This window comes from Lycorma delicatula, chromosome 11 (genome assembly GCF_047948215.1).
Source record: "Lycorma delicatula isolate Av1 chromosome 11, ASM4794821v1, whole genome shotgun sequence".
In the NCBI taxonomy this organism is placed as follows: Eukaryota; Metazoa; Arthropoda; class Insecta; order Hemiptera; family Fulgoridae; genus Lycorma; species Lycorma delicatula.
In genome coordinates, this window is record NC_134465.1 from 31233777 (window position 1) to 31257455 (window position 23679).

General features: G+C 30.7%; 2 protein-coding genes across 3 annotated transcripts in view; one reads left to right on the forward strand and one right to left on the reverse strand.

Moving 5' to 3' along the window:
- The window catches only part of Mulk (acylglycerol kinase-like protein Mulk), a 51351-nt gene extending 28637 nt beyond the window's left edge, over positions 1-22714 (forward strand). For both annotated transcript variants that reach the window (XM_075378682.1, XM_075378681.1), the window contains exons 9-10: positions 530-650; positions 22578-22714. In XM_075378682.1, coding sequence (XP_075234797.1) covers positions 530-607 — 78 coding nt within the window. In that variant the 3' untranslated portion in view covers positions 608-650; positions 22578-22714. The remainder of the gene's footprint in view (positions 1-529; positions 651-22577) is intronic.
- Positions 1-22725, reverse strand: part of LOC142332318 (glutathione S-transferase 1-like) — a 30454-nt gene extending 7729 nt beyond the window's left edge. Inside the window, exons 1-5 of the mRNA XM_075378687.1 lie at positions 22632-22725; positions 22456-22550; positions 19797-19970; positions 15819-15877; positions 11538-11679 (exon numbers count right to left, since the gene is read on the reverse strand). Of these exons, the coding sequence (XP_075234802.1) occupies positions 11538-11679; positions 15819-15877; positions 19797-19970; positions 22456-22550; positions 22632-22725 (564 nt within the window). The remainder of the gene's footprint in view (positions 1-11537; positions 11680-15818; positions 15878-19796; positions 19971-22455; positions 22551-22631) is intronic.
- Between the last annotated feature and the right edge of the window lie 954 nt (positions 22726-23679).

Genomic DNA, 23679 nt, shown 5'->3' on the forward strand with positions numbered 1-23679 from the left:
TTTGGTTTAAAAGCTTAAACGATGTCAGAATAAATGGTCATTCCTTATATCAATTCATATCAGGTTTAGGGAATATTATGCCATAAAGGTTAATGTGGTGAGTCCTGGGCAAGATGGTACTTCAATCATAGGCTGACTTTCTTGTGTTTATCATTTCCTCATCTTTTTTCCTTTTGTTAGCCTTTCTTTCTTTCTGGATTTGTGCAGTGCAACAACTTCCACCCTTATTCTATCAATGCTGATATGTTTCAGTAATTAACAGAGCAGTTTTTTTTTTGAGTCAGTGGACTTACAACCCTCTATATCTGTGATACTATCCAGGGTTTGCTAAAAGTCAAATTATCAGTCTGATTGTAATCTGAGGACTGTTGTTCTTCACAAAACCTAAGAAAATCATATTAATATGTTGATAAACCATTTTAGGCCTTGGAAATTTCATTCACTATATTAAGATATCTGTGTATTGTATCTGTTGAGGGATGGTTTAATCAAACTGACATATTACATTTGACTGTCTTTCTCTAAACAGGAATTGAAATCACACTTTGAAACTAGATTGAATATTAGCTGCAGTGAGACTTTTAGCCATATTGGTGATGAACTTTAAAAATGAAGTTGGATTGTTCAACCATCATTAATTTGGAATAGAAGTGAGTCATTAACCACACTTATATCTTTGACAATTATTAGTGTCTAAAATCTTATTGGTAAGGCAATAAGTGAAATGGGTGTGAATTGTTAATTAGGTTGGCTTCTACCCAGTCTAATTGCCTTATTGAAATACCTTAAATATACCTCAATCTACCATGACTAGGCTTACCAGATTTTGTGGGTCCAGGACTTATTTTTTAAATTAATTAAAAGTCTTAACAGTTTACTGAAACATTAAACTTTATTGAGTTGTATTTTTCATTAGGCATGACTTTTCAGAAATGGTATGTTTTGTTTTAATTACATCATCAAATTCACAACAAGAAAGTTCTGAATTAATTTTAACATTTAGCAGGTGTTTAACAGTAGATACTGAAAGTCTACCTCTTTCTGCAGACCAAATAAATTGAAAAAAACTCTCTCAAATGAGGCAGATATCCCAGGCAAAGACATCGCAAACACAACCATTTTAGAAATGTTGCAACATGAAATATCAGTCTTTTTAAACATCTAAAAATTGCTTTCCACTTCTCTTCAATAGTATCTGGTACTTTTTCAGAACTTGAACCACAACCTACCCTTTGGTTTTGAATTACCTAGTTCAACAATGTACATTCATCAAATAGGTCCATCAATATTTATGGTATCTTTTATAATTTCATTAACAACTTGTGCACTCTTTTCTAAATCAGATCAGCAGTTTCAGTTTGTAAATTTTAAAACTGAAACTTACTAACTTTATCAAAACTGGTTCTCCACAACTCTATTGGAGACTAGAGTTATAATAAAAGTCTACACTTGAGAAAAAGTTTTGTTCCTGAACATCATTATTTTCTTTTAGAGTGCATAGCAATTCTAAGAGAGCATTAAAAGATTTAAATGGCAGAAAGGCTCCTGGAATAGGCGGAATACCTGTAGAATTACTGCGCAGTGCAGGTGAGGAAGCAATTGATAGATTATACAAGCTGGTGTGTAATATTTATGAAAAAAGGGAAGTTCCGTCAGACTTCAAAAAAAGTGTTATAGTCATGATACCAAAGAAAGCAGGGGCAGATAAATGTGAAGAATACAGAACAATTAGTTTAACTAGTCATGCATCAAAAATCTTAACTAGAATTCTATACAGAAGAATTGAGAGGAGAGTGGAAGAAGTGTTAGGAGGTTTCAGGAAGTGATTTGGTTTCAGGAAAAGTATAGGGACAAGGGAAGCAATTTTAGGCCTCAGATTAATAGTAGAAGAAAGATAAAGAAAAACAAATCAACATACTTGGCGTTTATAGACCTAGAAAAGGCATTCGATAACGTAGACTGGAATAAAATGTTCAGCATTTAAAAAAAATTAGGGTTCAAATACAGAGATAGAAGAACAATTGCTAACATGAACAGGAACCAAACAGCAACAGTAATAATCGAAGAACATAAGAAAGAAGCCGTAATAAGAAAGGGAGTCCGATAAGGATGTTCCCTATCCTCGTTACTTTTTAATCTTTACATGGAACTAGCAGTTAATGATGTTAAAGAACAATTTAGATTCGGAGTAACAGTATAAGGTGAAAAGATAAAGATGCTACGATTTGCTGATGATATAGTAATTCTAGCCGAGAGTAAAAAGGATTTAGAAGAAACAATGAATGGCATATATGAAGTCCTACGCAAGAACTATCGCATGAAAATAAACAAGAACAAAACAAAAGTAATGAAATGTAGTAGAAATAACAAAGATGGACCACTGAATGTGAAAATAGGAGGAGAAAAGATTATGGAGGTAGAAGGATTTTGTTATTTGGGAAGTAGAATTACTAAAGATGGACAAAGCAGGAGTGATATAAAATGCCGTATAGCACAAGCGAAATGAGCCTTCAGTCAGAAATATAATTTGTTAACATCAAAAATTAATTTAAATGTCAGGAAAAAATTTTTGAAAGTATATGTTCGGAGTGTCGCTTTATATGGAAGTGAAGCTTGGACAATCAGAGTATTTGAGAAGAAAAGATTAGAAGCTTTTGAAATGTGGTGCTATAGGAGAATGTTAAAAATCAGATGGGTGAAATGACAAATGAAGAGGTATTGCGGCAAATAGATGAAGAAAGAAGCATTTGAAAAAATATAGTTAAAAGAAGACAGACTTATAGGCCACATACTAAGGCATCCTGGAATAGTCGCTTTAATATTGGAAGGACAGGTAGAAGGAAAAAATTGTGTAGGCAGGCCACGTTTGGAATATGTAAAACAAACTGTTAGGGATGTAGGATGTAGAGGATATACTGAAATGAAACGACTAGCACTAGATAAGGAATCTTGGAGAGCTGCATCAAACCAGTCAAATGACTGAAGACAAAAAAAAAAAGAAGCAATTCTTTGGCAGAAGATGGTATAAATTTGTGAGTTTTTCTTTCCTGAAGCTGACAAATTAATTCAGAATATGTCTGAAATGCTTCTGTTGCTGTGATAGAATTAGCTTCCAATTTCAGAACTACATCTTATATATATATATATAAGACCTATATAAAAATGAATGTTTTTTTTTTGTCTCAAATGTGTTCCTATACCATTCATCCAATTGTGATGAAACTTTCATGAGTTGTGCACATGCTCGTGATGGTTTCTGAATTAGTTTGGACCCGCTAGATGGCACAGGGGTTGAGATATTTCAAAAGATTGTATTTATGGTCCGATTTGGATCATATTCAGAACATATATGAGTCACATGAAAAGAAATATTTTTGCAAAAAAAGGAAGAATGTTGAAAGAAAAGAGGTGTAGGGGTGAAGATTGAAAGTGAGAAAGAGGGAAAAAAAGAAAGTTAAATTTTGTGACGTTCCGTAATGTTCAATTTTTTAATGTTTTATCAAACTTTCATTTGTGTTCATTTAATTTATATATATATATATATATATACTCAAATGTAGCAACAGCAAAGCACTGCTGGCTCAGCTAGTTAAATAACTGTAGAGTACCATATAAAAATTTAAAAAACAGTTCTAGATTTTCAAAAAACAAATAATAATTTTTGGCATTTGTCACAAGATAAGAGGTATGATTTTAGGCCATCAAAAATGGAAAGAATTCTTTCTATTGCAGGTAAAAAACTAAGGAACCTTGTGCTGCTATGAGATAATGCTTTTGTGTAAAAGGGTTCCAAAAATTCACAGAACTCTTAAGTTTCGTTATTCTTACTGTATAGATATGAAAATATTTATAAATTTTTATAATAATAACTTCTACACCCACAGGTAGAGACTCACATGCTGTTTGTAGTGATTGCGTACAATGTGGTCTGAACAACCAATTCCTAAAATAGGTCTATCTAAATCACTTTGAACTTTTCTGAACACTTTTTCATTCTCCTTTCTCTTCACACCACCAAAATTACTGTTAGTGTTATCAGCAGTATAACAAACCAACTTTTCTTCAAGTTTGTGTTTTTCGCACACTGCAGAAGATACAGAGTCAAAATTTGAGGAATTTCACCTGACACTTCATTGAAATTTAAAAGTTTAACTTGAATTCCCTCCTCCAGAATGAAATATCTTACAACAATCAGAACAAATTTTACGTCACTTCTGTTTGAGTTATCCATCGTTACTGTTACATAATTAATGTTTTCCAAAGAACACAACACATTATCAAATATAAATGGTGAAATAACATTAACAATAATTTCCCTCTGTTTTGGTTCTAGCAGATGAAAAATTTGGGTCATATAACTTTTCAACCAGTTTAGATATGCAATCTGGTGTTTAGCAGTGTAGTATGAAAATATAGTTTCTTTAGCAGTACATACCAGATCATTGTTATTCCCATCTTTGGCTTTAAAAAAATCTCTTATGTTTGCTGAAGAAGTAGCATTAATAGCACTCCTATGTTTAGCTGTTTTCACGTAGTCTTCAATTTCACCACCCTTTACTTTATGTGCAACAGAAAATTCTCCAGTACATAGTGTGCAATAACACGTTATTGTTACTATCAATACACAATTTCAAAAATTTATATTTCTGTTGCTGGTTAACATTAAACACACATTTTCTTTTGCCCATTGATAAACGATGAGACAAAAAACTAATAGAGACAAAATGGTCAAAAACGTGTTGACAAGTTGGTTCACACATGAAAACAACATAAAAACATTGCCCCTGTTGGTTGCCAAATGACTAAGTAAAAAGTTGTGGTGAGACCGGTAGCCAAGCCTCCCTCAAAATTGACATCAGTGTTTACTTCAAGGTTGGCTGAGAGATGCACAGCTGTAAGAGAAAGTTTAAAAACACGATATCGAACATATAGGTATAAGATTAATACAAATTCTCAAACCCGGGATATTTTTGCAACCCTGAACATTACCTCGGACAGCGCTAAAAAAACCAGGACTGTCTGGGCTAATCCTGGATAGATGGTAAGCCTAACCATGACCAGTAGATGTTCTCTATCAACATCCATCCTTGATCCTGTTTTCTCTATTATTGCTCCCACGGATGCAATTTGTTCCTGCTAAGTCAGGACTTGAAGAACCAGTGCATCCTTGCTAGATAGCAAGGATGCACTGGTAGTAAAGGTAGGTTTCTTGGGGGATTGTTTAGTGACTGTATAACTAATCTAATGGTTGAATTGTGGGTAAAGGTGACTTTCTAATCAAGAAAAAACTAACTTTGAGAGGTTATAGTATGCCTTTACTTTAATAATTTTATCTCATTTTAAAATAATTAAATTTTTCTTTTATCCGGATTACTGTATTAAAGAATTAATGTTACGAATGAGTATTTTATTTACTTTTCATTAACATCTAAATTTGTATTGATTTTATTTATTTAGTATTTTTATATTTTGGTTTTACAATTACTTTTATTTAATAATTTTTTTATTAACTGTATATTTTACTCCGATAAAATATTTACCATTTGGTTTCGTTTGATCTGCCAAACAAATCCTGGGATAGTTCCTTTTTAATTTCCTGGAAATGTAGCTAGAATAGCTGTATTAAAGGGAAAAGTATGGTTATTAACAAACAAACAAACAAACTGTAAAACTGGGGTATCAGGTTTTTACAGATCTTAATGTTTAGAGTTCAACTAGTTCATCAGACCAAAAGAACATATTTTTTTGTCTGATGACCAAAAAACATACTTATGTGTGTCACACTGCTTTTGGCTGTATATATTAGGATTGACCAAACCAATTTTCTTAAAAATTTGGCTCAAATATTTCTATATATATGCCAATGATCAAATTAATTTTTTTTCAAAATACATTAAATAAAAACCAATTTTTATTTTCTTCAGAGCCATTTTAGAGAAAAGAAATTTATTAAAGCAAATTTGTTACTTACAGTGCATACATAAATAATCCATAATAAAATTTTTCAAAAAGTAATACCAACATTTTAAGATTGAAATATATATTTTTTATTCTTATGCTCTCTCTCCCACCAGTTTAAATATTTTTCAAAAATATTTTGAAAGTTTATACTTCATATGTAGAGCTATCAAGAAATGTATTCTATTTTTTTTTTTTTTAATTATAGATCCTGGACCTAAAATGCAGAAAAGTTTTTGAAAATTTATTTTTCTTATTTTAGAATTTATTGAAGGGAGTGTTAGAGTTAGATAAAATTTTACTTAAGCAAATTTTTTTTAGCTTAATCTTTTTTTTTGTCTTCAGTCATTTGACTGGTTTGATGCAGCTATCCAAGATTCCATATCTAGTGCTAGTCGTTTCATTTCAGTATACCCTCTACATCCTACATCCCTAACAGTTTGTTTTACATATTCCAAACGTGGCCTGCCTACACAATTTTATCCTACCTGTCCTTCCAATACTAAAGCGACTATTCCAGGTTGCCTTAGTATGTGGCCTAAAAGTCTGTCTCTTCTTTTGACTATATTTTTCCAAATGCTTCTTTCTTCATCTATTTGCTGCAATACCTCTTCATTTCTCACTTTATCCGCCCATCTGATTTTTAACATTCTCCTATAGCACCACATTTCAAAAGCTTCTAATCTTTTCTTCTCAGATACTCCGATCGCCCAAGCTTCACTTCCATATAAAGCGACACTCCAAACATATACTTTCAAAAATTTTTTCCTGACATTTAAATTATTTTTGATGTTAACAAATTATATTTCTGACTGAAGGCTCATTTCGCTAGTGCTATTCAGCATTTTATATCGCCCCTGCTTCATCCATCTTTAGTAATTCTACTTCCCAAATAACAAAATTCTTCTACCTCCATAATCTTTTCTCCTCCTATTTTCACATTCATTGGTCCATCTTTGTTATTTCTAATACATTTCATTACTTTTGTTTTGTATTTGTTTATTTTCATGCGATAGTTCTTGCGTAGGACTTCATCTATGCCATTCATTGTTTCTTCTAAATCCTTTTTACTCTCGGCTAGAATTACTATATCATCAGCAAATCGTAGCATCTTTATCTTTTCACCTTGTACTGTTACTCCGAATCTAAATTGTTCTTTAACATCATTAACTGCTAGTTCCATGTAAAGATTAAAAAGTAACGGGGATAGGGAACATCCTTATCGGACTCCCTTTCTTATTACGGCTTCTTTCTTATGTTCTTCGATTATTACTGTTGCTGTTTGGTTCCTGTACATGTTAGCAATTGTTCTTCTACCTCTGTATTTGAACCCTAATTTTTTTTAAAATGCTGAACTTATTATTCCAGTCTACGTTTATCGAATGCCTTTTCTAGGTCTATAAATGCCAATTATGTTGATTTGTTTTTCTTTAATCTTCCTTCTACTATTAATCTGTGGCCTAAGAGCTATGAGCTTAATCTACATATGAATATTTTTGGAAAAAACTTTTCTTAAAATTTATTTTCCTCTCGAAGAAATATAGTGTATATTCTTTTTTTAGCTCTAACTTTTTTAATTTTTATTAAAGAAATGTTTTGTATTTTTCTTCTTCATTAAAAGGAATATTAAAATTATAGTAGCTTTGGCACCTATATTATATTCAGGACCAAAATGAGAAGCAATTTTTTCAATACTTTCATATTAGTTACACTTTGTTTTTTTTCAATATTTTTAAATTAATTTTTTGTTAGGGATCACATATTTATAAATAGTCTTTATTCTAAATGTTCCCCACAGAGTAAAGAAGTTCCTAAAATAAAATAAAAAAATTTATTCAAAATTTGGGAATTTTGATGCTTAAATCTTATTTTAGTAAACATAATAATTAATAGAAAAGTTTTCTTGATACTTGGGCTCCAAACTTTAAAAAATTGGCATACTTTTTTTTTTTTTTTTTTTTATCCTACCCTTAATAAGATTAATTATGGCGAATATTAGCGTTAGTAAAAGAGTCTTTTTAATACAGCAAAATCGTACAAGAACATACGAGATCTGTTCAGAAAAAAAAACTGAACTTTATCATTTTAATCTTTATTATTCATTTTACAGATTACTGGTCCTTGTCCCCTTCAAAGTACTTTCCTCCTTGATTTCCACACTTTTCCCAGCGATGTTTCCACTTCACAAAGCAGTCCTGGATAGCTTCATTTGAAATGGGGTTTTAAGGTCCGTGACGAATTTGCTTTAATGTTATCAGTAGTCTCAAAACGGCGTCCTTTTATCACTGATATTAATTTCGGAAATAAGAAAAAAATCGCAACTCGGAACCACCGGATTAAAGTCCGAGACGTTACCACTCGCGCCACGGAGGCCAGCAAACATATTCGTTAGGAGCCGAATAAAAACACGACTTACCAATATGGCGTTGTGTGTTCAACCAATTTTATACGGACTATAATTACTTTTAATACGCGAAACCCTTTGCAATGATTGAACATTAACTTAATCATCTTCAAAAATTATTCCTTTTGAACTAAGCCACATTTTGATATCATTGTTTTTCTATAACACGGCTGGAATTCTTTTCGTTTAATGATAAGAAGCGTTGTCGAAGACAATAACCGAATTCTCTTCCAAAGGACATAATACATCGCTAAACTCTTTCTAAATAATTAAAATTTGTGTAATTTTTTTACGAATCGCGTTTTTATCAAAATCTCACCTTTTTCTCAATTGACCTGCGGGGTTTTATTTTCTTTGGAGACCGTAATTCATTAGTAGATTCATACTCGAGAATCACGTTGTACACTGAAGCAACACAACTTCTACTTACGTTAGCAGTTTATTAACATCTGAAATCAACGCCGTTTGATTATTCTGTAATTTGTAAGCATTTAAAATGATGTGTTTTTTCGCACGACTTGGGCTTTTTTTCGCAGCCAGCAAATCTTTATATATAAAAATGTTAAGTTCGTTGTGTACGCTTCAAAAACTCAAAATTTTCTGCACCGATTGAGCTCAAATTTTAGCACGATATATAACCTGCATCAAAGATTGTTTTTATCTATTTTTCGCATCAGTCATATACCCGCGACCGCGAGAAAACAGTTTTTTTAACGGTCAGCTGTGTACCAGTGACCGCGCCATCTGCCGGAAGCGAGGGGAACACTCGCCATACTAGCTAACGACAACCGCAGTCACGTGTGAAACAATACCTGTTCCCAATTACATTGTTTATTAACAAAAAAAAAAAAAAACGTATCCACTTGCATCTGATTCAGATTATTATACAATCTGAATTAAATATTCACTTTAATCGAGGTACTTTTGTGTGATCGTGTAGTGATTGAGCTGCACCAAATTCGCGCATTATTCGCAATTATATTGACCGCTTGCTTTCCTTCATCTCCCACAGAGTTATGGAAAAGATATCGATCGCATATGGCTGAGGATATTTAGCATAAAGTACGCCTAGAAAATACCAATATGACCATGGAATTTACAATGAAGCATTGATAAATATTGAAGACCAGTGCTTAGCTATTACAAATAAAGTTCTTAGTCAATTGGGAATGCCAGCACCCACCCGAGCTGCGATTGCTTTATTTGATGTGGATTTACGCCGTGAACAGAGTTACAACATTGGTGATCTTCAGTCATATGTCCAATCAAACATTCCCAAATTAACGCGTGAACAGAAAGGCATTTATGATCGCATAATGCAAATGATAAATGACGAGGTTGGGGGGGACCTTCTTCTTGGATGCGCCAGGAGGAACTGGGAAAACATTCCTCATTAGATTGATTCTAGCAACGGTTCGATAAAAAAATGACAATTATCCTGTTGCGGAATATTAATCAGCCAAAACTCTGCAACGGCACGCGACTTGCAGTTAAGAAATTGATGAATAACGTAGTGGAAGCAACGATTTTAACAGGGCCTTTCAAAGGTGAAGATGTCCTCATTCCTCGAAGTCCCATGATCCCGACCGATATACCATTTTAATTTAAAAGATTGCAATTCCCAATTCGATTGGCATTTGCAATCACAATCAATAAAGCTCAAGGTCAATCTTTAGAATTGTGTGGTTTAGATTTAGATGCGGATTGCTTCTCACATGGGCAACTGTATGTTTGCGTGTTTCCGAGTCGGCAAACCACCTTTCTTTTTCCTGTTTAGCCTCCGGTAACTACCGTTTAGATAATACTTCAAAGGATGATATGTATGAGTGTGAATGAAGTGTAGTCTTGTACATTCTCAGTTCGACCATACCTGAAATGTGTGGTTAATTGAAAACCCAACCACCAAAGAACACCCGTATCCACGATCTAGTATTCAAGTCCGTGTAAAAATATCTGGCTTTACTAGGACTTGAACGCTGGAACTCTCGACTTCCAAATCAGCTGATTTGGGAAGACGCGTTCACCACTAGACCAACCCGGTGGGTTCGAGTCTGCAAACCAGATAGCCTTTATATCTACGCAGACAGTGGAGAAACAAAAAATATTGTATATCCACAAGTATTGCAAAATTAAACTTCTATGAAACGTATGCTTTGTTTTGTTTCTCATTTCTTATCCATGCAACCACAATGTGCCACAGCGAAGCGTGGCGGGTAGAGCTAGTATTTAACTTCGAAACTATTAGTCCTACTTTAAAAAAAATGCATAGGACTATTTTTGTAGGAAATTTTGTCAGCTTTAATTTTCTACGTATACAATTTTTTGCTACGAGTGATAATTTCTGAGATATAATAAGAGAAAAACTAAAAAAGGTCATCTTTAAAGGCTCCCCTTCGAGCTCATCCACCACCCACCAGAACTTTTTAATTTCTTCAGACTTAGGTATCGAGGAACAACTGTGCCAATTTTCGTAACTCCGGAATTTATTTCACTTGATTTATCTAGCTTGACTGAGCTAAAATGTTACTTTGTATCATTGCTCCCGAAAATCACACATTACAAAAATCGCTATTAACCACGTTGCACTCAAATAACAACTAAACGATATACTCGTATCAACAATCCAAGAACATGTGGTTGCACAGGGTGTTATGCGGAACACAATGCTGCCAACCGCACGTTACTAAATATCTCCGTTGGCGCGTAATTAAAAATGTTCCTCTATTTTCTGAATAGACCACGTAAAATGACTTTATAAGTCGTTTTTATTTTATACTGGCTTGCAAATTTAAATTTTTTTTTAGTTTTTCGATTTCTACATTATAAAAAAAAAAAGTATTTTTAATACGGAAAAATTGTGTAAGAATATATAACGACTTCTTAAAGCTCTTTTACTTTAAGATTTTTTTTTCAACTGTTTTACTTTTTTTATTTTACTATTTTTTTTTTTAATTTGTACAATTTCATTTTAATGTTTTTACGATTTTACAGCATTACTTTTTACAAATTTTGTAGCTTTTTACGATATTAGAAAACCGGCTTAGCCGAGAAAGTCATGTAATAATTTGCCAGCTTTTTTAATTTACTGGTATAATTTTATTACACTCAGAAATAGTATTCATAAAATCTAAATATGTTACTAAAAATTTTATTAAATGTAGAAATTTTTACTTACAACAACATACCTTCCAAGTGGTAATAATACCTTTTCGAAATATTCCAATCTCTTTTCTATAATACTTTCTTCTTCAGTATTTGTTGGATACAGCTTATCATTACTTCCATATTGTCGTACTAAATACTTCATTACTAAGTTGCTAGAAAAAATTGTAATTTTATTAATTAAAGAGCTGAACACTGCAACACAATTTTTTTTGTTTTATTGAACTTTGTAGGAAAGCAAACTTAATTTGTACGTGTAATACCTTCGTTTCCATTTTAAAAAACAGCTTACCAAATTCCAATTTGATTTCCTCAAGCGCTTTCGTCTATTCTCCCATCTTCAGGAGGAATATAATTATGATTAAAATTATATAACAATTCGAATTGTTATAATTCAAATATGGTAAGTTTTATCATTTTAATCATAATTATATTCCTCTTGAAGATGGCAGAGTGGAAATTCCATCTTGAAGATTGAAATTAAACTGGAATTTTCTAAGCTGTTTTTTTTAAATTATATATAATAGTTATTATACCAAACGATGCCATGTTCGAAAAACTAATAAAATCAAATTTCTTGAACTTGTATTTATTACATAATTTTTTCAAAATTAAATTCTCCATAAGTTTTGATAACAAATTTTACGCTTTTATTAGTTATTAAACAAAGTTGTTGTATTACAAACGTAAAAAATCTGACGTAGACAACACATAACGTACTTGTACGGCTATTAAATTACATATACACATTTTTTTTTAAATGAAAAGTACATAAAAACTTTAAATATTTTTTCTATTTTTTTTTTGGTGAATTATTCATCGTAAAACCTTTTTACAATGAAAGGTTAATAATTATTAATAAATCATTATTTTTAAATTAAAAAAAAAAAATTTAAAAGCAAAAAGAAGGAGATGAAGTCTGATTTGAACTGATATGCCTTCCCCTAATATCCAGATATTTCATTAATTCATATTTCATTTGGCTATAACTCTGGAACCAATGAAACTAAGTACCACTTATGATGTATCCTTGAAAAGTTCTCAATGAGGGATTATAACTGCAGTTAAGAAAAAGTCAAAAACTAGATTTATAGGATTTTGAGCTTTTTTTTTATACTTTTGGTTCAGTCGATTGCAATTAAAAGGGGAGGTACAGAACTACTTGTTACAGCAGTCCTAAATCAAAAATTTCAACCTCCTAGGTCTAATCGTTTCTTAGTTATGTGAGATACATACGTACGTACAGATACCACCCCGAAACTAGTCAAAATGGATTCAGAGATGGTCAAAACGGATGTTTCCGTTGAAATTTGGAAACCGAAATTTTTCGTGATCACAATACTTCCTTTATTTCGTACAAGGAAGTAAAAACGTGTTTATAGAAAACAGATTTTTGTTTTACATCGGATATTATACAAACAACTGGAAATATGAATCTAGAACCTCTTTTAATCAATTTTTCAGATCAAAAATCATAAGATATCATCAAGTTTACCCTTTAATTTAGTTTCCTACAGTTTTAGTATGGTTTTATTTCACTCCTTGCCCAGGAATCAGGGAGAAATCTTTTGCTGACTACAACTTGCTAACGGAGCATTTCCGGACCCATATTTATGCGAAATTTTTTCATTATTTTCGCTAGTAGAATGAACTTAGAAAGGTCCGGTAACACCTATGTGAATCACTCTATATATAACAGTGTCCCACAAATAAACTTTTAGGACATGTTCTATCTGCAGAAATAATGAAAAAAGTTGATATAAACATAGGTCTGAAAACTCTCTGTTTTCGAGCAACGGCTAGCGAAAGATTTCGCCTGGATTTTACCTCTTTTAATAAAAAGAAGCCCTACTGTGATTTTTGGCACCCAAATTAAGGAGTAAACTGTATAGTATTTTATGTAATTCAAGCTGGAAAATAGGAGTAAATAGTACTGTAACAGTACTGGGGACTCCCAGTACTACAACTCCAGTAGTTTTTAAGAATCCGATGTAAAGCACAAAATTCGAGGTCGAGAAACAAGTTTTTTTTTTGTTTGTAGTACAATAGCTTTATTAAATGACTAATAAATGCGGAAGATTTAGTAACAAACCTTGTAGAGAATTTAATTCTGAGAAAATGAATGTAAATACATTCAATAAAAAGTTAATAAAAATTTTTTTAAATCTGTTTTTTATTGAAGCAAAACAGAATCTGTTTTTTATTGACAGAAAATCGTATTATTCTTTCTGTAGCTAATTAACATATTATTCTTAATATAGCAAAACAAAAAAAATAAAATGCTTGAAATTATAAATGGTAATAGAATAACGAACCTCAGTTACAGTAATTATTCGAAATTCCCTCCATCACAATGTATACTGCACTCTGCCCGATGTAAAATATTTCCGGGTGGCTTTCCGTATCATCTCAGGATCGTTTCGAATAAATTCAATAGCATTTCGTATTTTAATCAGTAACTCTTCTTCAGAATTAAGTCTCTGTTGGTATACTATAGTTTTCATGTGGACCCAAATGAAACTGAGTGCATAGTCTATTTGAAGTTAGATATAAAAGATTTTTGTGTGAAACCTTCGGTGTTAGGGTAAGCGCGGAGATCGCTTTCGTGAATCGGTTAATTTGATAGTTTTTGTTTGTAAGTTAGGACAGGTGATTGGGTGGTTATGACAGTTCTTGGTTGGAAGAGGCCACACGAAAGGCCAAGGTAAGTTGAGTAAATACAGTGATGGAAATGTCTGCCGAGGCGTTTGCATTGGTGACATCCTGACAGAGGCGAAACTGATGACTGTATTGTGTTATCAAGTTTAGAGAGTTTAAAAGGTGACCTCCACTAAAGCCCATCAGGATTAGGAATGGAGGGGGTGATGTGGCAACCGGAATCGTCTCAAGGCTTCCCTTACAGGGGTCAAGATGCGGTATTAATTCAAAGTCTTAGGTGAGCAAGATCAGCAGGCAAAGGTGGTACATAAAGCAATCTTTAATGAAACCCTCAGGAAAAAGGCTTGCAGGGTCAAATTTGTAGAACGAGGTGGCCATGCAATTGCACTTTAACGACCAATCCACCGAAATGGAAATCAGGTATCAAGAAAATTTTGGACATTTAGGTGGAAGTGAGGTGGTACTCTATCTTGCTGATAGTAATGTCGTCCATTTTGGTCAGCATCATCTAACTGAGGATTTGGAAAATTTTGAAGCATGTCCAGTTAAACGATACCATTTACGGTTGTCTCCAAGTAGAAGATTGGGCCGTACAGTTCTTGTTTGCTTAGGCCACAATAAAACATCACAAATGTGCTGCAAAATTTCATGAGGGTTTTCGCTACCCTTTATTCAGGTTTGTTCATTTTGCTACTGATGTGAAATGTTGACTCATCACTAAAAATTACATTCTCTAAAAATCTATCATAGTTTGCAATTACACCCATCATTTCCACACAAAACTGCAAACGAGAAATTTTGTCATTATCTACAGTGTGTTGAATTTGAGTTAGTTTGTATGGCTTCAATTACAATCGTTTATGTAATACGCGCCAAGCAATCGTTTGTGGAATGCTAGTCTCACGCGAGGCACATCAAGTTGATTTCTTCGAACTACGTGCAAAGCTTTCTCTGAGTTGCACAGCAGCTTCAGAGATGTGTGGACATCCTCGTGATTTTGCTTGTTTAACGAACAACCTGTCTCAGTGTGAAGGTTTGGTGCCAAGAGTAAACTGTACGCCTACTAGAAGCCATCCTATCATATTCACTATGAAAATTACATTGAACTGCAGTTGCTGACTGCAAATAGTGAAACCAAAACACACAGTGAGCACGTTCTGCACTAGTAATGTGTCCATTTTTAACAATATTAGTGAGCACTGGTAGCCAAATTCGATACAATAATTATGTCAGTCAAAACTTTATGTGTTTTGCTATGAAATGAGATCTCAACTGAATCTGTAAGTTTTCTAAATAAATTTTTATATTCTGTTAAAGTTGTGATGTCTTTCTTTAATCACCCGGTAGTTTTATCTGTTAATTAATTACGCTGACATAGATCAACTCTATATAGGTTTTATAGAGTTTTATTAATTGTCTGCCAATTTCCATTGAAAAGGTAGTAGCAACAAATCATTTCATCTGTAAGGTACTGGATTCAAATCTTGGTCAGCCATGGCATTTTCTTTTCATATTTCCATATACAAGTTTAAAGTTTATATGGTGAATTAATCAAATATCAAATTTTATTTTTTAAGGTATTCTATTATTAATAATTTAATTAATATAATTAATTATAATTATGTTTTCATTTTACCTTTGAAATACTATAAATCCATCATCATCCAGTGCTGGGAAAATCTTTGATGGATTCATCTATACAAAAAAAAAAATTTATACAAATGTGATGTTAATTAAACATTAGTGAGTTAGTGCTTAAATGTTTAATTGACTACTAGCATGTATTTTAAAATAACTACTCTACATTAATTCTGGTCAATTGATATAAGAAAGTTTTACAAGGCTTTGCTTATATATAACGTACATAGTATAATATTAAATCTAGGCTATTGATAATATTTTTATTAGTATGATCTTGATATTAGGTTAAGTGGAATTTATTAGAGAAAATAAGTTAAAACTCTGAAGCAGAATGTTTAGTTACAGATGAAAAGATATTACTGTATAGAATAAAATAAAAGTACATAATTAAAATACCATGTAATAATACTGACTGGCTTGCTTCATTCTAAAAATGTTCACGTAACTGTTCAATATCTGTTTGTGATTATGTTGAAAACATGCATTAGAGTGTCTATTGGACATGCTGTGTAGTCAGAGGTTGAATAGTATATGCTACAATACATATTTAATTTGTATTATTAAGTATAATGCAAGTGTATGTTTTGCTTTGAAGCACCTAAATAAAATGTTGAACTTTTCTTCATTATTAAATATTTATTATGCCTATGTATATGCCTGTTTAAAGTATAATGTCATCTCTTAGGGTTCTCTCAAAAAGTTGGACCAATTTTTAAGATACAAAAATGGGCAGCAGATCATTATCTGGTACTCGTACAAACAAATTATGTAGCCTGATATTTAGAAAATTGAATATGTTAACTTATCCCTGTATTTATATTTATGAATATGAATTCCTTGCTGAAGAGTTTTTTTAACAAAAAAGTTCTTCTGTATTCTGAAAAAATAACAATATCCTTCCCTATCAAACTAGATAACAGAACTTTCTTTTTGCTGTTTAGCCTCCAGGAATTACCATTCAGGTATTACTTCAGAGGATGCATAGGATGATATGTATGTGTGTAAATGAAGTATAGTATATCTTGTACAGTCTCAGTTCGACCATTCCTGAGATGTGTGGTTAATTGAAACCCAACCACCAAAGAACATTAGTATCCACAATATAGTATTCAAATCCGTATAAAGGTGGCCTTTACTAGGACTTGAATGCTGGAACTCACAACTTCCAAATCAGCTGATTTTGGAAGACATGTTCACCACTAGACCAACCCAGTGGGTTGGACAATAGAGCTGTTTTCATATAACTCAGCACAATGCTTTGGTTCATAAGAAAGTACCTTGTTATACTAGTGTTGCCATTTCTAACCCATTTTAAATCTCTTGAAAAATATCACAACAATTCTATTTAAAATTATAATTTAAAGATTTTCTTTTGCAGAAACAATATCACTTTGTTGAAGAATTTAAAAATAATATTAGTTAAAAACAAACAAATAATGATTTATCTGCATCCCATTCGATGTGTACACTCTAATATGTGCTCAAATAATTTTCAGTTGCACCATCTGAATTGTGAATTATTTTTTGTCATTTTTTATATTTAGTGAATTTATATTAATTATTTTCTTTTTCTGTTTAAATAATTAATCGATTTTAATCTCTTTTATTTTTTATCTTAAAATTTATTTTTATATTTATTTATTTTTAAAAATAGAATAAATATTTAAAGAATAAAAACTTTGAGTTAAACCTAATTAGCCTGTTGCAGATTTAGAATGAGCTGAGTTTATTAATTTATATTCCATTATTTTGTTTTTAAATTTTTTGTCAAAAAATTGTATTTCTCTTGTGTCTAACCAATTTTTTAAAACATTATGTGTTTCTCTGAGATTTGAAACAGAAAGTACAAAAGATTTTAATAGATTTATTAAACTTGTTTGTTTATATGGTAACTTTGCTATAAATATTTTTAAAAAGCAATCAACATCTCTTACTGAATGAATACACTAATTTTAAAAAATCTGGCAAAGAATTTGATACTTCATAATTTTGATTACTATTTAGGATGAAAATTATTAATAGCTTAATAATTCAGCTTTAATAACTTCAACAGTCAGTATATATCAATATAAAGGAAAATAATTAGAGGATTGATATGTACTAGACATTTTCTGCTAATAAAAATATAAAAGCTTCCTACGAAATATTTTTAAATTATGTAATTATTCACTTTTTGAGTGAAGTTTTGGGATGAGATTCAGGACCTATGCCAATTTTGTCTCCCCATCTCATTAACAAATTCAACAAAAACTAAATGGCATCAATTACTCTATTCAGAAACCATCATACAAAATTATTATTGCCAGAAAGAAATTAACCGAATTCATAACCAAAATGACATTCTAATGTAATGGAACCAATTATTTAATACAAATATATGACTTTTAGTTCATCCTGAACCAATAGAGAAAGAAACCTCCATGTGAGAGTTACGATTGCCATGCCACCCCCTCCGTGTCTAGCCCTTATGGGCTTTACTGGAGGTCATCTTCAGTACCTCAGTTATGACATTTTACAGCCTTAATCTAAGCCAGGATGCCACCAGTGTGAATGCCGCAAGCAACATTCATATTGGTGTACTACTAAGAACTCTAATGAACAAAACAGATCTCAAGTCTTAAACAAGACTGAAAAAATAACAAATGAAGGAACTGAAACTACCTACCCAGAATAGATCAATTGAGTTCGACATATAACAGACAAAAGATAACAATAAATAATATGACATAACACTAATGAAACAAGGACATAAAATTAATCAATACAGTAAGATGGCTAACACAAAAATAACTGAAACTAACAATCAACAAGCCAAACATAACAAAAACAAACAAAACAGAAAAAACCCAGGCGGACCCTTAAATCCCTTTGGCTGTTCTCTCTTTTGCCAAAAAAATAAAAAATTCAGATTGTTTTTTGCCCTGTAACTTCATAATTTCCATTTTGTTGACCAAAGTTAAATGATATTAATCTGCCATAAAGAGAAATCAGCTTGGCAAATTTCATCCAAATCGGTCCATCTAACCAAGCATAAAACAGATCCACACACATACATCCTTCCTGAATTTTTCAAACTTAAAATTGTACTTTTTGATTAGAGCAAGTTACGAAACAACAAGATCTGACCCAATTATCATACTTTTCATTATATAGCTACATAGTACTACAGCTACATAGTATAACTATATAGCAAGGAAGGTAAGATAAAAATTTACATAAACATTTAAACAAATTTAATTTATCTGGGTTCTACAAAGTTAGTTGCTCAAACTGTAAACATTCTTTATGACATAACAGCACATAGTTTTTACACAATTGAAAAAACATATTAAATCACTTTACCATTAAATCCATTTTCCCAGACCCCTTCATTGAAACAAGTCGTACATGCATAAATATTTATATTAACTTGAAAGGTCTAAGGGATAAAAATATTAGTAACTCAAAAAATTGTTAAAGAACACCAAAAACACATGAATGCAACATTCTAAATTAGCAAAAAATTTAAATCGCTCATACTGTTTGAACACATTATCAATAACAAACAAAGATTCAGTGTCATGTGCAATGATAAAAATACTCAACAGTCTATGAAAAGTTTAATTAAAACAAAAACTAATTCAGACTCCAGTGTAATTTTTATAACACAAGCATTAAAATAAAATTATATGGTAGTAGATTTAAAGACTGCTTTCTGTAATAAAACAATATTCAGACAGCAATTCAACACATAAGCTTACACAGTTAACCAACTGGCAATAATAAAAGTGGATCAAGCTAACATTTCTTTAAACAAAAACCTTTTTTTATTCATGGATACTGAAAAAATATATCTCCATAGATGTTTCAATATTAAATTTTCAATAATTAAAATGTGGATTCTATATATTACTTATAATTATGTCATATATCATAAAGAATAATTATGAAAATAAAAATATTCATTATTGTTATATTACAGTTACTACTTTACATAAAGGAGATTCATTAATCTTTTACTAGATGCTGCTTGGGACTTTTGGTATGAACTAAAATTAGTAAATTTTAATTCCAAATTAAGTGCTTCAATACACAATTTTAAGGCTTGAACTCCAGTATTACATTCGTTATAATACAAAATTGCCTTCTTCAATGCACGCCTTTTTGGCTAAAACAAAAAGAATAAAAGATTGATATTAATAAATGTAATTTATGTAGACTACTTCAAAATTAACTTTTGACAGGCTTTTAAAAATAGATCAGTTGGCATACCAATACAGCTTATACATAGCAGTTACTAATCTATAACATTATACATTATTCCTTTGGCATCCATTCTGTTCAGTATCAATAATGCAATAGCTGGTGAAACTTGGAACATTCACTACTGCAATCTCTGATATACATAGCAGCATTATTTGTTTTTTCCACTGGAAAAATACAATCTGCTGCATTTATTGTAGTAGTATTGCAAAAGACTGAAATTTTAAAAATTGGCACTAGAAGTTAGTTAAAGGAAAAAAAGTTAATTAAAAAACTAGCATGTAAATATACACAAAAAAGGGAAAAGGATGATTCTCAATTGTGACCAATAAACTAATTCTAAAAGTTCAATAAATCATGAGTTGAATAAATCAATAGAGTTATTTCATGAGTTTGTGAACTTAATTATTTTGTTAGTTTTTTAGAATGACTCTTGAAGATCAATGTAAAAAAAAAAAACTTCAAGATATACTAATGAAGGATGTATTCTGCATGACAGTGCACTGCCCCCCATCCATATACGACAAAGAACTTGCTTGATTTGTTCAAATGGGAGATATTTTTACAATTCTCCCTAGAACATAATCTACAGTCACTGAATGATTACCACCTTTTCACCTAGACAAATATGTGGCCGACTGTCCCAGTGGCAGTACTTCAATGAAAATCTGCAACAGTTGCTATTATAATAAAATAAGTTGATGAATATGGATGCTGAAATGTGAGAAACCAATTAAGTTATGTATTTAATAAAATCATTTTAAGTTAAATTTTTCAAACATGGCACCGTTGGTATATGAAATTAGTTATAAAAAAAAATTAAATAAAAATCAACATTACCAATAATGTTGATTGTTGAGGATATTAATCCTCAAGTACTTTCAGTCATAAGAACCATCTTCAGGAAAGAATTTTTTCTAATTTAAAACATTAAATTAATGAAAGTCAATTGCTTTCTATTATATTATATACTTTACTATTAAAATGTAAAATAAAATTATCAATTTTAATTTAATATTTTAAATTAGAAAAAATTCTCTCCTAAAGATGGTCAAATGACTGAAAATACTTGAGGATTAATATAAATTTGTTGGTAAGGTTGATTTTTAATTTTTTATATAACTAAAATCATTTTACTTATAATTTTCCTGCCAATCAGAATTTAATTTTATCATATGTTGGTCGAATTCAGACATCATTAGGACAAGCCAAATTTTATTCCTGCAACATAAAATCTTTGTACATTAATATAGAAGTATTATACATACACATATATAATGTATATTATCTATCTCTCTCTCTATATATATATATATATATATATATATATATATATATATATATATATATGTGTGTGTGTGTGTGTGTGTGTGTGTGTGTGTGTGTGTGTGTGTGTGTGTGTGTGTGTGTGTGTGTGTGTGTGTGTGTGTGTGTGTGTGTGTGTATTAAATTAAATTTAAACTACCAAAACACAGTATAGATAAATTAAACTTATTGTATTAATTCCAAGAATCGATTTTTGCAGGATGTCGTGTTTTGGTGGTTTAAATTTCATTTAATGTAAATTTTATTAGCGCAGTGGTCAATATGTTAATGGATTTTTTGAAAATTCAAAAAATATATTTATGTTTGTTTGTAGTCACTCTCGAATTCATGTAAAATATTTTACTCCGGTTTTCTAAAGTCTTATCAACTGGCAGAGTCCTTACGTGCCCCATCTTGGTAACTCATTTGCTTAGTAATTTTCTTTGCTTATTTTCATTAAAACCTCTAATTTTCATTATTCATAAAATTTTAATAATAATTATTTTATCTTTTATTCTACTTTTTTTGTTTCAAAAATGGATATTCATTTTCAGCTTTTATTTCAGAGTGGTAGCTTTTATACTCTTTATCTGAAATGTCCTGTGATCTGTTTATTTGATATTTTTCATATAATATCTTTTAATATGGGGATTGTTATTGGGCAATAATCTCTAACTGCTGAAAGAAAAAAATAATTCCCATTTTTTTTTTATGTGTTTTACATTTGAATATAATTCAAAATTTTTTTTAATTTTATTTTAGAAAATAATTATTTTATTTTTCAATAACTTTATAAAAACAATTATCCTAATTTTATGACTTGATAAATCTGTAAAGAAAATAGCTTTGTTGATGTATAGAAAGATAAAATGTTTACAAATTTAAGAAAATTTACAGTTATATATAGGAAAAAAACAGCAATTAATATTTTATATTAAATCAACACAGAGAAAATTACCAGGGTTTGAATTCAACCTTTTGGCTCAAAACCAGAAACGATAAACCCTCCTTAACAGAGGTGACAAATTCTCTGTTAATGCCAGATATTTTATTACTTATAATACGATTATTTATTTATTATTTACCTGCTTAAATGATGTATTTTCATGCTTAGTTGTATTATTTTGTTTCAAATTATTTTCTTTATCTTGTTCGTTCACGTCATAATCAGACATTGGTCCTGAAAGAAATGTTTCATATGCTTCAGGTGGTGGATATAATGGATTTGTTTTTTTTGATAAAAATGATGATGTTATTGTACCTGATACTGCCGATGATGATGATGATATTTCTCCATCGTTGTATTCTAATAAATTAACCAGTAGAAAAATGGCAACATAAAAGTAATTCAACATTCTATTAATTTAAATGTGTTCTATTATTCACTTAACAAGATTAAATTACTACTTCAGGCTTATACAAATGTGTATAAATTAAAATTATTGAGCAATTATTTTTTATATGTTTAATTAATAATAATAATAATATTAATAATAATAATCTATTTAAATGGATAATAATGTTGTAAAAGATGATAATTTTATCTTGTTAAATTGTCATTTACTGTAACTTAGCTATTTTCAAATATTTACCTTATGATAAAATAGATTTTTTCTTTTATTACATTTAAATAAATTATTGAGGTACTGTAAAGAAAGTGTGATACGTCATGTCATTTGTACTATAAAATGATTCCATTTTAATTACCTAAAATTTCAGAAATAATTAATTATATATGTATCATTTAATGTTAGGACCATGCAGTAACAGACCACAGATTACATTAGTTTTATTACAAAATAAAAAACATTTTATGTTAAATATGATGTACAAAACAACAAACGATAATATTCACATAACTAGTACAACCATAATTTGCAAAATCTTGATTCTAAATTTTCTAAAAACTATTTTTACAAATTTATAATGTTTTTGCTATACAGAATATTACATTTTATGCTTTTGTACCATCAATCTTTACTTTATCAATGGCTTGTAGTAGCCATCATACAGAAAACAGCAGTTCCTGAATTGGTCCACAACCTCCCTTTCAGGTGCCCTAGTTCTACTATCAAAGTCACAGAACATCTTCAGTATGAAAGATTACTGTTAGGTCAGACCTACATCTGTAGAACTGATAATGAGGAAAAATCAAGGGTTGTTTTTCAAAAAGAAAAACAATGGATTGTGAGAAAAAATAATCTACAGTCTGGATAGATAAGGGTCTTTAAAATCTAACTCTGTATTATCCATTAATTTCTCAGCATTAACTAGACTAGTACAGGATTATCCCTTAATGATCATAGTAA